The sequence below is a fragment of the Mobula hypostoma genome, chromosome 6 (genome assembly GCF_963921235.1).
Source record: "Mobula hypostoma chromosome 6, sMobHyp1.1, whole genome shotgun sequence".
In the NCBI taxonomy this organism is placed as follows: Eukaryota; Metazoa; Chordata; class Chondrichthyes; order Myliobatiformes; family Myliobatidae; genus Mobula; species Mobula hypostoma.
Genome location: NC_086102.1, coordinates 184,127,773 through 184,143,689, shown reverse-complemented (window position 1 = coordinate 184,143,689; position 15,917 = coordinate 184,127,773). Strand labels below are relative to the sequence as shown.

General features: G+C 41.1%; 1 protein-coding gene across 1 annotated transcript in view; it reads left to right on the top strand.

Annotated features, from left to right (window-relative positions):
- The window catches only part of snx4 (sorting nexin 4), an 86,105-nt gene that overhangs the window by 25,125 nt on the left and 45,063 nt on the right, over positions 1-15,917 (top strand). Inside the window, exon 3 of the mRNA XM_063052424.1 lies at positions 12,181-12,319. Within this exon, the coding sequence (XP_062908494.1) occupies positions 12,181-12,319 (139 nt within the window). The remainder of the gene's footprint in view (positions 1-12,180; positions 12,320-15,917) is intronic.

The window sequence follows — 15,917 nt, the reverse complement described above, 5'->3', positions numbered from 1 at the left end:
TTTTTCTACAGAAATGATTTGCCACTGCTGCCTTCAGGGTAGTGTCTTTACAAGACAGGTGGCCCCAGCCATTATCAATGCTCTTCAGCGACTGTCTGCCTGGTATCAGTGGTCACATAACTTGCACCTTCCTCTTTTGTTGGAGGTGTACCTCCAACCCCACATCCATGCTAATAAGGGAGGTGATGTATTTACAGCAGGGGTCCCCAACCTTTTTTTGCACCACGGACCGGTTTAATATTGACAATATTCTTGTGGGCCGGCTGGCCGAGGTTGGGTGGGGATGTGGGTGGGTAGTGTTCAAGTAGGGTGAAACTCACCTCAACATGTCTTTTACAGTTAGGGTTGCCAACTTTCTCACTCCCAAATAAGGGACAAAAGTAACACACATAAAAATTGCTGGTGAATGCCTGCTGCGTTCACCGGCAATTTTTATGCGTGTTGCTTGAAATTCCAGCATCTGCAGATTTCCTTGTGTTTGAGGGACAAAAGTAGTAGCCAAATGCCGGGACACTTGTGTTTACCCCAGGAAAGACTAGCATGATCATGAAGCCTTGCGCAGGCACCTGTGTGCGCATGCGTGTACCTGCCGATCTTTCCCCCCCACAAATCGGTTTTGGCTTAATCTTCCCGACTATAATGTACATACATTATTTTTGCTTTATATAGGCTGTGTATTTATCATATCATTCCTGCTTTTACTATATGTTAGTGTTATTTTAGGTTTTATGTGTTATTTGGTGTTATTTGGTAGGTTATTTTTTGGGTCTCGGAACGCTCAAAAATTTTTCCCATATAAATTAATGTAATTGCTTCTTCGCTTTACGCCATTTCGGCACGAAAGGTTTCATAGGAACACTCTACTTTAGCGGGGGAAATATGGGACCAGGGCAGTCCCGTATGGGACAAACCAATTTAGCCCAATATACAGGATGTCCCGGCAAATACGGGACAGTTGGCAACCCTATGTTCAAGTTCAACAGTGCGTGACAGGGAATGAAGAGAGGTACAGCTGACTCATATCGTTTCCTCACGGTCCCGTAGCACATACTTTGCAGCCCGGTGGTTGGGGACTGCTGATGTACAGGACTCTTGATATATTGTTTATATCCCTTGTATCTTACATTAAGGAGAAATAGGATTAGGTGTTAACTATTTACCCATTTTCTTCAGAATTAACATTTTTGATTTTCAGTGCATTACAAAACTGAAGTAGGAAAGTTGCTGTATTTTGGATTCTACTGTGATAACGTGCAGCAGAGGAAGCAATGATGAAAAGGCCAAGATAAATTATCTGCTTGAAGCCAGATCAGGAAGCTATTTGCATTATTTTTCTATGCTGTCCCTTTTGATTCCTCTACAGAAATTGATCCAATTTTGGTTTTCAGCCTCAATGACTCTCTGGGTAGAGAATTCCAAAGCTTCACTATGCTTTCACCGAGAAATTTCTCCTCATTTCACTCCCAAATCACCTATAATTCACTGTGAAACTTGTTTCCTCTGGCAGAAAGAAGAGTGACTGAATCTGACAGTAAGTAAGTTGTGAGGTGGCATTTCTCCTTTGATTTTTGAACTACTGGCTGATTTGGAGCTTAATACTTGGCCAGAAGTGTACAGCCATATATCTGGAAGTTCTAGAAACACTAAACACATTAGCATTTTATACTAAATAAAATGTGCACTCATAAGTGGGAGATCTTGAGATGTGGATTCTCCCAGCAGCCAACCTGCACCGAAGTTGCATTTTGTTTTAATGCTGCTTATAGCAATAAGTCATTAACTATTGATTTGTGGAAAAAAGATCTTTTAAATTTGCATGAACTTTGATCATGGGAGCACTGTTCAAAAGTGGTACCAAACACAAGTTTTACTTATGAATATTTATTTTTAAAAATCCTTTACTTTTTCAATTGACGTAAACCCAGCTTTCAGTTCCTTTTTAATCTGAAATTCTGACGAGAAGGATGTATGGAAGTGAGCTCCTTCAGTTAATTGATTTGTCAGATTGTTTTTCCTCTATCTGTGCCCTTAAAGCTATCACTAGATTGTCATATTTACTATTATATAGACAGAAGTTATTGGATAATATATCTTAAATTCAAAGGGAAATGAGATGAAAACAGAACAGACAGTACTGAATTCTAAAATTAATGGATTTGGCTTGTCATGGTCTGAATTCTTGCTGAGGTTCATTGGAAATTTTAATTGAATCCGTATGGTTTGTTTCTAGGAGCTGAGATAGCTTCAATATACTACTGTGCATAACAAAAGATGTGCTAACTGATGTGGGTGTATCTATTTACTTTTTTAGCTTTTTCACATTTGGCCCTTGATACTGTTTTTGTAACCCAGGGCTGACCATACAATGCCATTATTCTTAAAATATTACTGAAATTGAATGTATTATTCTGCTCTCCATTCTATGTGAATGTACATAAATGGTTCTAAACTCTCACTCTTGCCATTACCTAACTAAGTGTCGCAGACGGAATAATTCAAAGTTCAAAGTAAAGTTTATTATCAGAGTTCATGTATGTCACCATATGCAATCCCGAGAGTCGTTTTCCCGTGGGCATACTCAGCAAATCTAGAGACTAATAACTATATCAGGATCAATGAAAGATCATCCAGAGTGTAGAAGACAACAAACTGTACAAATGCAATTATATAACAAGAGTATGAAATAAAAAGAGTCCTTAAAGTGATACCATTGGTTGTTGGAACATCTCAATAGATGATTGTAGTTATCCTCTAAGTTTAAGAGCCTGATGATTGAGGGGTAGTAACTGTTCTTAAAACCGGTGGTACAGGTCCTGAAACTCCTGTACCTTCTACCTGATGAATCACCACTGGTGCAGCCAATTGGTTTTAGAAGTCACATAATTAGTTTTAAAAAATGGTGATCACTAGTGTACAGTCAAGGTGTTTCAATTGATTTTAGTAAAAATACACTGTATCAGGGAGGTCCAGCTGCTGGTGAATCAATACCCTGGCAAAAACAACACCATGAAGACAAAAGAACTCTCCAAACAACTCTGCAAAAAGGTGATTGAAAAGCACAAGTCAAGAGATGGATACAAGAAAATTTCCAAATCCCCTTTGGAGTACAGTTAAGTCAATCATCAAAACTGAGTGATTGTGCAAGAAGGTGACTAGTGAAGTCTGATGTAGCAGTATTTCAGTGGAGTGAGGGAAATTACAGTGGTATGAAGGAGGATTTGGCCAAAGTAAATTGGAAGGAGCTACTGGCAGGGATGTCAGCAGAACAGCAATGGTGTGCGTTTCTGGGAAAAATGAGGAAGGTGCAGGACATGTGTATTCCAAAAATGAAGAAATACTCAAATGGTAAATCTAGTACAGCTGTGGCTGACAAGGGAAGTCAAAGCTATTGTAAAAGCAAAATAAAGAGCATACAACAAAGCAAAAATTAGTTGGAAGATAGAGGATTGGGAAGTTTTTAAAAACCTACAGAGAGCAACTAAAAAAAATTAGAAGGAAAAGATGGACAATGAAAGCAAGCTAGCAAGTAATATCAAAGTGGATAGTAAAAGTTTTTTTCAAGTATGTAAAAAATAAAAGAGAAATGAGAGTGGATATAGGACCACTAGAAAATGAGGCAGGGAAAATAATAAAGGGGGACAAGGAGATGGCTGCTGAACTAAATGAGTATATTGCGTCAGTTTTCACTGTGGAAGACACAAACAATATGCCTGATGTTGTAGTGTGTGAAGGAAGAGAAGTGGGTGCATTTACTGTTACAAGAGAGAAGGTGCTTAAAAAGCTGAATGACCAAAAGGTACATAAATCACCCGGACCAGATGAACTGCACCCTAGGGTTCTGAAAGAGGTAGTTTTAGAGATTGTGGTGGCATTAGAAATGATCTTTCAAAAATCATTGGACTCTGGCATGGTGCCAGAGGACTGGAAAATTGCAAACGTTACTCCATTCTTTAAGAAAGGAGGAAGGCAGCAGAAAGGAAATTAGCCTGACCTCAGTGGTTGGGAAGATGTTGGAATCAATTGTTAAGGAGGAGGTGACGGAGTACTCAGTGACACAAGACAAGATAGGAAAAAGTCAGCATGGTTTCCTCAGGGATAATCCTGCCTGACGAATTCTTTGAGGAGATTACACGTTGGATAGATAAAGGGGACGCAGTAGATGTATATTTGGACTTTCAGAGGCCTTTGACAAGGTGCCACACATGAGGCTGTTTATCAAGTTAAGCGCATGATATTACAGGAAAGTTACAAATATGGTTAGAGCATTGGCTGATTGGTAGGAAGCAGCGAGTGGGAATAAAAGGATCATTTTCTGGTTGGCTGCCAGTGACTAGTGGTGTTCCGCAAGGGTCTGTGTTGGGACCACTTCTTTTTATGCTGTATATAAATGATTTAGATGATGGAATATATGGCTTTGTTGCCAAGTTTGCAGACGATACAAAGATCGGTGGAGGGGCGGTAGTGTTAGAAATTGGTAGGATGCAGAAGGATTTAGACAGCTTAGGAGAATAGGCAAGAAAGTGGCAACACACATCAAAGTTGCTGGTGAACGCAGCAGGCCAGGCAGCATCTCTAGGAAGAGGTACAGTCGACGTTTCAGGCCGAGACCCTTCGTCAGGACAAACTGAAGGAATAGTTAGTCAGAGATTTGAGAGCGGGAGGGGGAGAACCAGAATGATAGGAGAAGACAGGAGGGGGAGGGATGGAGCCAAGAGCTGGACAGGTGATAGGCAAAGGGGATATGAGAGGATCATGGGACAGGAGGCCCAGGGAGAAAGACGGGGGGGGGGGACCCAGAGGATGGGCAAAAGGTATAGTCAGAGGTACAGAGGGAGAAAAGGAGAGTGAGAAAAAGAATGTGTGTATATAAATAAATAATGATGGGGTACGAGGGGGAGGTGGGGCATTAGCGGAAGTTAGAGAAGTCAGTGTTCATGCCATTAGGTTGGAGGCTGCCCAGACGGAAATGAAATACAGTGTTGGAAAATGCATGGTCATGAACTTTTAGTAGTAGAAATCAACGCGCAGAGTATTTTCTAAATGGGGAGAAAATCCAGGAATCTGAGATTCAGAGGGACTTGGGAGTCTTTGTGCAGAAAACCTTGAAGATTAACTTGTAGGTTGAGTTGATGGTGAGGAAGGCAAATGCCATGTTAGCATTAATTTCAGGAGGTCTGGAATACAAGAGCAAGGATATGATGCTGAGGCTTTATAAGGCCTCACCTTGAGTACTGTGATCAGTTTTGGGCCCCTCATCTTAGAAAAAATATGCTGGCTTTGGAGCGGGTCCAGAGGAGGTTCACAAGGATGATTTTCCCAGAATGAAAGAGTTATCATATGAGGAACGTTTGATGGCTCTGGGTCTGTACTCGCTGGAATTCAGAAGGATGGTGGTGGGGGGGATATCATTGAATCCTTTCAAATGTTGAAAGGCCTAGACAGAGTAGATGTGGAAAGGATGTTTCCCATGGTGAGAGAGTCTAGGACAAGAGGGCACAGCCTCAGGATAGAGGGGCGCCCTTTCAAAACAGATGCGGAGAAATTTCTTTAGCCAAAAGGTGGTGAATTTGTGGAATTTGTTGCCACATGCAGCTGTGGAGGCCAGGTCGCTGGGTGTATTTAAGGCAGAGATTAATAGTTCCTTGAGTGGACACAGCATCAAAGGTTACGGGGGAGAAGGCTGAGAACTGGGGTTGAGGAGGAGTTAGTAAAAAGGATCGGCCATGATTGGATGATAGAGCAGACTCAATGGGCCAGATGGCCTAATTTTGCTCCTGTGTCTTATGGACGCCATCAAGAGACCTATGACAACCCTGGAGAAGTTACAAGCTTCAATGGCTGAGATGGGAGAGACTGAGTATACAACAACTGTTGCTTGGATGCTTCACCAGTTGTAGCTTTATGGGAGAATGGCAAAGAGAAAGCAACTATTGGGGGGGGGGGACTTCATATGAAGTATTAGTATGAGTTTGCCAGAAGGCATATGGGAGACTCTGAAGTCAGCTGAAAGAAAGTCCTTTGGTCTGATGAAACCAAAAAATTGAGCTTTTTGGCCATCAGACTAAAAGTTATATTTGGCATAAGCTAAACACCACATATCATCAAAAACACACCATCCCTACTGCAAAGCATGGTGGTGGCTGCATCATGCTGTGGAGATACAACAGGCCCTGGAAGGCTTGTGAAGGTAGAGGGGAAAGTGAATGTCTCAAAATACAAGAAATGCAGGACAAAAACTTGATGCGGTCTGCAAGAGAACTGTGACTTGGTTAAGATTTGTTTTCCAATATGACCCCAACCATAAATCCAAAGCTACACAGGAATGGCTTAAGAAGAACAGAGTTAATGTCCTGGAGTGGCCAGCGTCCAGACCTCAATCCAATTGAGAATTTGTGGCTGAACTTGAAAAGGGCTGTCTGCTCACCATCCCCATGCAATCTTACAGAGCTTGAGCAGTTTTGTAAAGAAGAATGGGGAAAAATTGCAGAATGGCTGTAATTGCTGCTAAAGGTGCGTCTACTAAATATTGACTTGAAGAGAGTGAGTAATTATGCAATCAAATATTTTGTGTTTAATAAATTTAGATCAATTTGTAGATATTTGTTTTCATTTTGACATCAGATTATTTTCTGTTGATCAGTGTCAAAAAAAGGCAGGTTAAATCCACTGTGCTTAAATGTTCTAACGTAATAAAACATTAATACTTCCAAGGGGAGTGAATACTTTTTATAGGCACTGTACATTCACAAGTGAAAATGGGAATAGCTATAGAAAAAGGAACAATTTTGGTGATATATAGTGTCAGTCCCTTAAAAGGATCAAATATTGTGTTTTTTCCTTCTCGATCTGATAGTTTTTGTTTCCAGTAATTAATGACATTCAAATTCATGAGGTTTGATTATATTCAAAGACCCCACCCACCCCAGACATGCTCTCTTCTCCCCTCTTCAGTTGGGCAAATGATATAAAAATCTATTGCATTGTACTACCAGACTCAAGGACAGCTTATACACTGCTATTATTAGACTATTGATAGGTCTCCTAGTACAATAAGATGGACTCTTGACCTCAGAATCTACCTCATTTTGATTTTGTGTCTTATTGTTTATCTGCACTACACATTCCCTTTATCTGCTACACTTTATTCTGTGTGGTCATTATTTTACCTTGTTCTACCTCAATGCACTGTGTAATGATCTGATCTGTATGAACAAACTTTTCACTATACCTTTGTATACGTGACAAAAATAAATCAAGATTGGTTATAATATGACTGATATCTCGTAAAGTTTCTTGTTTTGCGGCAGAAGTATGGTGCAATGCACAAAACTAAATTACAATAAAGAAGTTTAATTAACCAAATAGTGCAAAAAAGGAAGGGGAAAAATAGTAAGATTTTAAGCTTTTCCATACCAGACGGTTAGAATCAGTTAGAATGCTCTCCATGGCACATTTGTGGAAATTTGCTAAAGTCTTTGGTGACATACCAAGTGTCTTCAAACTCCAAATGAAATATAGCCACTGTTGTGCCACTTTTTTTAATTGTGTCGATCTGTTGGGCCCAGGACAGATCTTCAAAGATGTTCACATCCAGGAGCTAGAAATGGCTCACCCTTTCCACTGCTGATCTCTTGATGAGGACTGGTGTGTGTTCCACCTCCTGAAGTCTTCAATCAGTTCCTTGATCTTATTGACAGTGAGTGCAGGGTTGTTGTGACACAACTCCAACAGCTAATCTGTCTCTTGTCTGTATGCCTCCTCATTACCGCCTGAAATTCTGCAAACAATAATGCCTCATCGGCAAATTTATAAGTGACGTTTGAGCTGTGCCTAGCCACACAGTAATGGGTTTAGAGAGGGTAGAGCAGTGAGCTAAGCATGCTTATTTGAGGTGTGCTGGTGTTGATTGTCAGTGAGGAGGAGATTTTTATTTCAAATCCACACAGGAGGAAGTCAAGGATCCAGTTGCAGAGAAATGACAGAGGCCCAGGGTTTGGAGCTTGACTAGAACTGTGGGTATGATGCTGTTGAATCCTGAGCTGTAATCAGTCAACAGCAGGCTGTTGTAGGCTCTGTTATTGACCAGGTGATCCAAGGCCAAGTGGAGAGCCAGTGAGATTGCATCTGCTGTTGACCTGTTTTGGTGATGGGCAAATTGAGGCAGGTTCAGTCCTTAGGCAGGAGTTGGTTCCGGCCATGACCAACCTCTCAAAGCACTTCATCCCAGTAGATTTGAACGCCATTGTGTCTTAATCATTGAGGCCACTCTCTCTGCTCTCCTTGGGCACAGGTATGATTGTTGCTCTTTTGAAGCAGATGGGAACCTCCAACTCCAGCGACAGATTAAAGATGTCTTTGAACACCTGGTTGATACAGATTTTCGGTGCCCTACCAGGTACACCATTGGGATCTGCCGCCTCGTGGGGGTTCACTCTCTGGAAAGATGTTCTGATTTTGGCCTCTGAGTTGGAGATCACAGGCTCACCAGATGCTGCAGAGATTCGCACAGTTTTATTCTCCCTTTCAGAGTGCGCGTAAAAGGTGTTGAGTTCACCTGGGATTGAAGCATCACAGCCATTCATACTGTTAAATTTCACCTAGTAGGCAGTGATGGCCTGCCAGAAGTGACTTGCATCCAATTGCATCTCTTAACTTCAATCAGAATTGTTTTTCACTCTTAAAATAGCTTTACATGGGTTTTGCATGGACTACTTGTATAGTTCTGGATCATCAGTCTTGAATGCCACAGACCTCGCCCTCAAATGACTCCGAATCTCCTAGTTCACCCATGGCTTTTGGTTTGGTTATGTCTGATATATTCTCGAAGGCACACTCTTGCATATAGGGATTGATGCCGTCGATGACAACTATGGTATATTCATTCAGATTCGAAGATGAATCCCTGAATATTGTCCAGTGCACAGACTTGATGTAGTCCTATAAGTGCTCCTCCATTTTCCTTGACCATACCTTTTATGGTCCTCACCACTAGTGCTACGGTCCTCAGTCTCTTCCTGCACAACAGAAGTAGAAGTTCAGCCAGGTGATCAGACCTTCCAAAAGTGTGAGCGTGGGTAAACATTTTTAGTGTAACAGTGATGAAGAGTGTTGGCTCTTCAGTTCTACAAGTGATATATTGGTGGCAGTTGGTCAGAAACTTCCTTAAGCTGGTCTGGTTGAAGTCCCCTGCAATGATAGGGAAGGTGTGTATGAGCAGTTTCTTGTCTGCTGATCGAGGTGCTCAGATCCTCTAGTGCCTGCCTGATGTTGGTCAAGGGTGGAATGTACACCACTACCAGGAAGATGGAGGGAAGCTCCCTTAGCAGATAAAATGGACCACATTTGACAGCTGAATGTTTCAGGTTGGGTGAGCGGGCCTGAGACAGAACCACCACGTCTGTACAATGTAATGAGTCTTATTCCAAACTACACTTAATTTCCTGTACCTTTAAAAGACTCAGCTGTTCTGCTTTGCAGTGGATGGTGAAGTGCTCGGGCCGCAAAGCTGTGCCCAAAATGGTGGGGGTGCACCATGTTTCTATGAAGCAAAGTAGACAGTAGCCTCTCATGTTCTTCTGGTACTGCAATATTGCGCTGAGGTCTACGATTTTATTTTCCAGAGACTATATATTCATCAGCAGGATAGTAGGGAGTGGGGGTTCTCAGGGCTGTGTGTTTCAATCGATTTGTAGCACAGAGTGCCTTCCATGATTCTTTTTATTTAAAGGGAATTTGTGCTTGTGATCCAAGTCTGCAGTCCAGAGTCCACTGATTTGCAATTAAGGTTTGTCACTGTTTCCTGTCATGTGCATTGTTTCTTTTTTCCCCTCTCACTACTGCAATTGTTCCATTTTATTCCTAAAGGAAATAGAAAGTTTGCTGGCTGGAAGATAATTCCCAGTTCGTTAGAAACTTGTGGGTGGGTTTACCACCATCAAGGCTGCTTGGATCCCTACTAGGCTTCAAATATGCGACTGGAGCTAACCTTCAGACTGTTGAGAAACTGTTCAACCAACAGTAACTCCACTCCAGAAAACAGGCTGCTCCAATCTCAGCAGTTGAACTGCAGTATGCAGTTGATGTTTGAGTTTCTGTGCACTCAGATACCAGCTATATGCCACTATTGGCTCTTTCATTGAAGCATAGGAGAGGAATGGCTTGTTATTTCTCAAGATAAAAATTCTTGGGAACCACGGTACTGTAGCGGTTAGTGTGACACGATTATAGCTCTGGTCATTGGAGTTCAATTCCAGCATCATCTGCACGGAGTCTATACATTCTCCATGTGGAATGTGAGGGTGTTCTCTGGGTTCTTGGGTTTCCTCCTGCTGTCCAAAGATGTACCAGGTCGACTAATGGGTCATAGTAAATTGTCCGGGGATTAGGTTCGGGTTAAATGGGATTGTGGGGTGGTGTGGCTCAGAGCCAGAATGTCCTATGCTGTGCATTTATCTCTAAATCTGGGGTTCCCAGCTTTCTTTTTATGCCACAGAGCCTTTCCATTGACCAAGGGGTCTGTGCACCCCAGGCTGGGAACTCCTGCTCTAAATAAATAATTAATAAATAAAAGTCCTGTGCTATTTTTCTCTTACTCAAGCACACTGCCCTCGAACAAAGATTCAATGCTTGGTTATGGGTAATGAGGTTCACTTCCCATATCCCACAAGACACCATTTAGTGATGGCAGATATCAGTAATGAAATTCATCATGGTCTTCCATATGCAGGCACAGGCTATGGCTGATTTCGGGGGGAAAAGGATATCTGAAAGTCAGAAACATGAGAAAATCTGCTGATCTTGGAAATCCAAAGCAACACACACACAATGCTGGAGGAACTCAGCAGATGAGGCAGCAGCCATGGAAATGAATAAATAGTTAAAGTTTTGGGCGGAGACCCTTCATCAGGACTGGAAAATAATGGGAGAAGTCTGACTTCTACTTGTGTGCATCCTTCACTCATATTTTCCATTCTTTTTCCTGTATTGTGATGTTGATCCAGTAGTTTCTAAATGGCACTTTGTTTTTTTTCACATTGTAGTCCATTGTGTGAACTCTACTGTTATGCAAACAGTTTTAACAAATGCTTATCTCAAAAGTAAAATGACTAAATAATATCAGTTTGTACTACTTAATTGGTCTTTGTAAATTGTCCTGTGATTAGACTAGAGTTAAAAGAGGTGGACTGCTGGGTGTTGTGACTCGGTGTGCCGGAAAGGCCAGTTCCACGCTGTATCTCTAAATTAAATAAATAAAATGAATTTCAGAGTTGGGGAATAAATTATCAGTAAAAGACAGTGAGCAAATTCAATCTACTTTGCTAGCATCTTGTAGGGTTTTCCAGATTTTTTAAAAAATAATTCATAGCATGGACTTGTACTGCAAATGAAGTTTGGGCCCAGACTCTTGAGGTGAATGAAAAGTGATTTGATTGAAATACGTAAAATTTTTACAGGAAAAATGCATGGTATTTTCTCTGAAACAGCTGGATTTAGTGTCAATAAGGGACTGGCCAGTCTGAGATGAGAAGAAACTTCTGCCAGATATGAATGAAGTTTTGCAATGTGGCGTTCATGTTGGGAAGTGATGCTGTTCTTTAAAATTAGAAAAATCAGGCATGATTTTACTAAATGATGGCAGGCACAGGGAGCAAAGAACCTACTGCTATTTATGTTCTCAGTGGTCATTTGCACAACTTCTTTAAAAAGACTTCTTTGAAGGTCAAAGTAAATTTATTAATGTTCATATGTTACCATATACTACCTTGAGATTCATTTTCACAGGCATTTACAGGAAACAAAAGAAATATTAAAATTTATGGCAAACTCTACATGAACAGACAAAGGCTCACAAATGACCAATGTGGAAAAGAAGCCAAACATGGCAAATAAAAAATAATACTGAACTAGAATTGTAAAGAGTCCTTGCGAGTGAATCTGCAGGTCATAGAATCAGTTCAGAGTACCTCAAATAATTGGAAAAGCACAAATAGAGACCACCTTGAATTTGTTTCCTTCGTATTGTAAAATGCAGCTGCTTTGCTTTGTATAGGAAATGTCGATTTGCAATGGTTTATTTACCTTGGCTTTAACTTGCAGGAGGAATATTGCATTTATTACTCAGTACCCAGGGAATGCTGTTTCAATGTAAATGAATTAATTCTGATCTGTTTCTTCATGCAGGCCTGTTAATTCTCAAAATGAAGATGAGAATTGTGTACCAGACTCGCTTTGGAGGAGATACAGTGAATTTGAATTGCTGAGGAGTTATTTAGTTGTTGCTTATCCCTCTATAGTGGTGCCCCCTCTGCCTGAAAAAAGGGTGAGTAATGCAAGAAATGCACATCAGTATTCTTGCAATAGCACTTCCTCCCAGAAATGTCAAAAAAAGCAATTAGTTGTACTAAGGAAATAGAAAGGGGCACATCTGAAATCATACCCTTGTACACCAGGGATTCCCAGCCTGGGATTCACAGACCCCTTGCTTAATGTAATGGGTATGTGGCATGAAAAAGATTGGGACCCCCTGCTGTACACTTACTGTGATGGAAATGCATGGCTGCTGCATCAGCTAAAGATGATTTTTCCTCGTTATCTTCCAGTGTGTTTCTAGCTGAGGTTGGAGGGATTGTGAAAGGCAAGTTGGTTTTTGATCCATATGTAAAGGTAGTTGAGATTTTGCAGTAGTTTGAAACTTTTAAAAATATCAGTCTGGTATGCTTCTTTCATGGTGAATTAGACTTCTAAATCATAGTGTAATTTAACCATTCTAGTAGGATCGGAGGTCTCCTTTTGCCAGGGTCGACCATGGATGTTACGTCCTAGCTGTCTAGATACGCAACCCAGGACATTACAATATGGAGAGCAAGTCATTGCCGATGTAGCAAGCTTCCCCTCTCCATGCATCTGATGAACATGAAAGATCAGCAGAGACTGATGCAGTTTAGCACCGGCATTGCTGCAGGAGTTGAACTCAAGGTCTGGACTTTCCCTCCAGGCTTACTCCTGAAGCCTTCCCCATGAGTGGGTGTAGCCACAAAGCAGGGGAGGTTTGAGATCAGAGTTTTCCTTCTAGATGAGCTGCCAACCATAACTGATGAGCCCTGTCTGCCTTAAGGTGCCTGTCCTTTCAGCAACTAAAAAGATCATTAGAAGGGAAAAGATGGAATATGAAAGCAAGCTATCAATTAATATCAAAGTGGATCATAAAAGTTGAAGAAACTTTCAAGTTTGTTTAAAAAAAAAGAGAAATGAGAGTGGACATAGGACCACTAGAAAATGAGGCAGGAGAAATAATAATGAGGGGGGGTGGTTGGGAGCAAGGAGATGGCTAATGAACTAAAGGAGTATTTTGCATCAGTCTTCACTGTGGAAGGCACCATCAGTATGCCTGATGTTGTAGTGTGTGAAGGAAGAGAAGTGGTTGCAGTTACTATTGTAAGAGGGAAGATACTCAAGGCTGAAAGACCTAAAGGTGCACAAGTCACCTGGACCAGATGAACTCCATCCCAGGGTTCTGAAAGAGGTAGCGTTGGCGCTTGTGGTGGCATTAGAAATGATCTTTCAAAAATCATTGGACTCTGGCATGGTGACAGAGGATTGGAAAATTGTAAATGTCACTCCACTCTTTTAGAAAGGAGGAAGAAAAGTAATTAGGGACCAGTTAGCCTGATTTCAGTGGTTGGGAAGATGTTGGAGTCAGTGGTTAAGGATGAGGTGATGGAGTACTTGGTGACACAGGACAAGATAGTAGAAAGTCAGCATGGGAAAACCTTGCCTGACGAACCTGTTGGACTTTATTGAAGAGATGACAAGTAGGATAGATAAAGGGGTTGCAGTGGATGTTATATAATTGGACTTTCAGAAGGCCTTTGACAAGGTGCCACTCATGAGGCTGCTTACCAAGTTAAGAGCCCCATGGTATAATAGGAAAGTTACTAACACGGTTAGAGCATTGGCTGATTGGTAGGAGGCAGCGAGTGGGAATAAAAGGATCCTTTTCCGGTTGGCTGCCAGTGACTAGTGGTGTTCTGCAGGGGTCGGTGTTGGGACCACTTCTTTTTATGCTGTATATAAATGATTTAGATGATGGAATATATGGCTTTATTGCCAAGTTTGCAGATGATACGAAGATTGGTGGAGGGGCAGGTAGTGTTGAGGAAATGCGTAGGATGCAGAAGGGACAGATTAGGAGAATGGGTAAGAAAGTGGCAAATGAAATATGTTGGAAAATGCATGGACAAGCACTTTGGTAGTAAAAATAAACGTGTGGACTATTTTCTAAATGGGGAGAAAATCTAGGAATCTGAGATTCAGAGGGACTTGTGAGTCCTTGTGCAGAAAACCCTGAAGATTAACTTATAGGTTGAGTTGATGGTGAGAAAGGCAAATGCCATGTTAGCATTCATTTCAGGATGTCTAGAATACAAGAGCAAGAACGTGATGCTGAGGCTTTATAAGGCACTGGTGAGGCCTCACCTTGAGTGTTGTGAACAGTTTTGAGCCCCTCATCTTAGAAAAGATGTGCTGGGATTGGAGAGGTTCCAGAGGAGGTTCACAAGGATGATTCCAGGAATGAAAGGGTTATCATACGAGGAACATTTGATTGCTCTGGGTGTGTAGTTGCTAGAATTCAGAAGAATGAGGGGGGATCTCATTGAAACCTTTCAAAAGTTGAAAGCATATTGCACAGAAAAAGTGACAATATTGGGATTCTTTATTCATCACTCGAACTTGGCATGCAAGGTATGTTTTCAAAGTTTACAGATGGCATGAAATTTATGTCATAAATGTGCAACTTTGAAATAGACTTCAGAGACAGGTTGGTAAAATGAGCAGGCACATTTGGTAATAAACTTGTATTCATTCCAACAGGAGCAATAAAAAGGCAATGTAAACCAAAAATAACCTTTTTTATTGAAGTGTAGGAACTGAGGAATCGGAATTCATCTATAAATCAAAACGAAGGCTATATTGTAGTGTTCAACAAAGGAATTAAATACAGAATCAAGGAATTGGAGCAAAATCTGAGGCAAAAACAAAGCTGAAAATGCACAGCAGGTCAGGCAGCATCAATCCTTGCAGAAACAATTCACATTTCGGGAAAAGGACCTGTCAGAACCAAGTGAGGAGTGTGTTTGGGTTGCATGTGGGGCGAATGGAGAGAACAAACTGACAGTAATAGGTTGGAGATGAAAGTTAGCAAGATAGCAATTTTAAATGTAAGAGAGTCTGCATATGCTGGAAATCCAAAGCAACACTCACACACAAAATACTGGAGAAACTCAGCAAGTCAGGCAACAGTGCGGAAATGAATAAACAGTTAAGACTTTGGGCCAAGACCCTTCTTCAGGACTGGAAAAGAAGGGGGAATGCACCAGAATAAAAAGGTGCGGGGAGGGGAAGGAGGGTAGCCAGAAGGTGATAGGTGAAGTCTGGTGGGTAGGAAAGGTAAAGGACTGAGAGGAAGGAATCTGATGGGATTCGAGAGTGGACCATTGGGAAAAGGAAAGGAGGAGGGGCACTGGGGGAGGTGATAGGCAAGTGAGAAGAGAATTAGAAAGAAGGAAAAAATACTTGAAGGAGAAATCCTTCATATAAACAAATGAACAAACAAATCCTTCTTATAAACAAATGAACAACCCAATAGTTAAGCATACTTTACGTATATGGTTTCAATTCCGAAGATTTTTTGGGTTTAATCAATTTATTCTAGCAAGTCCCATTATATCAAATTTTCTTTTTCAACCTTCCACGATGGATCAAGCTTACTTTGATTGGAAAACCAAAGGTATAATATCTTTTCGCAATTTATTTTTGGATAATTGTTTTATGTCTTTTGATCAACTCTCTAATAAATATAACTTACCCAGATCTCACTTTTTTAGATATCTACAGATTAGAAACTTTTTAATTACTGT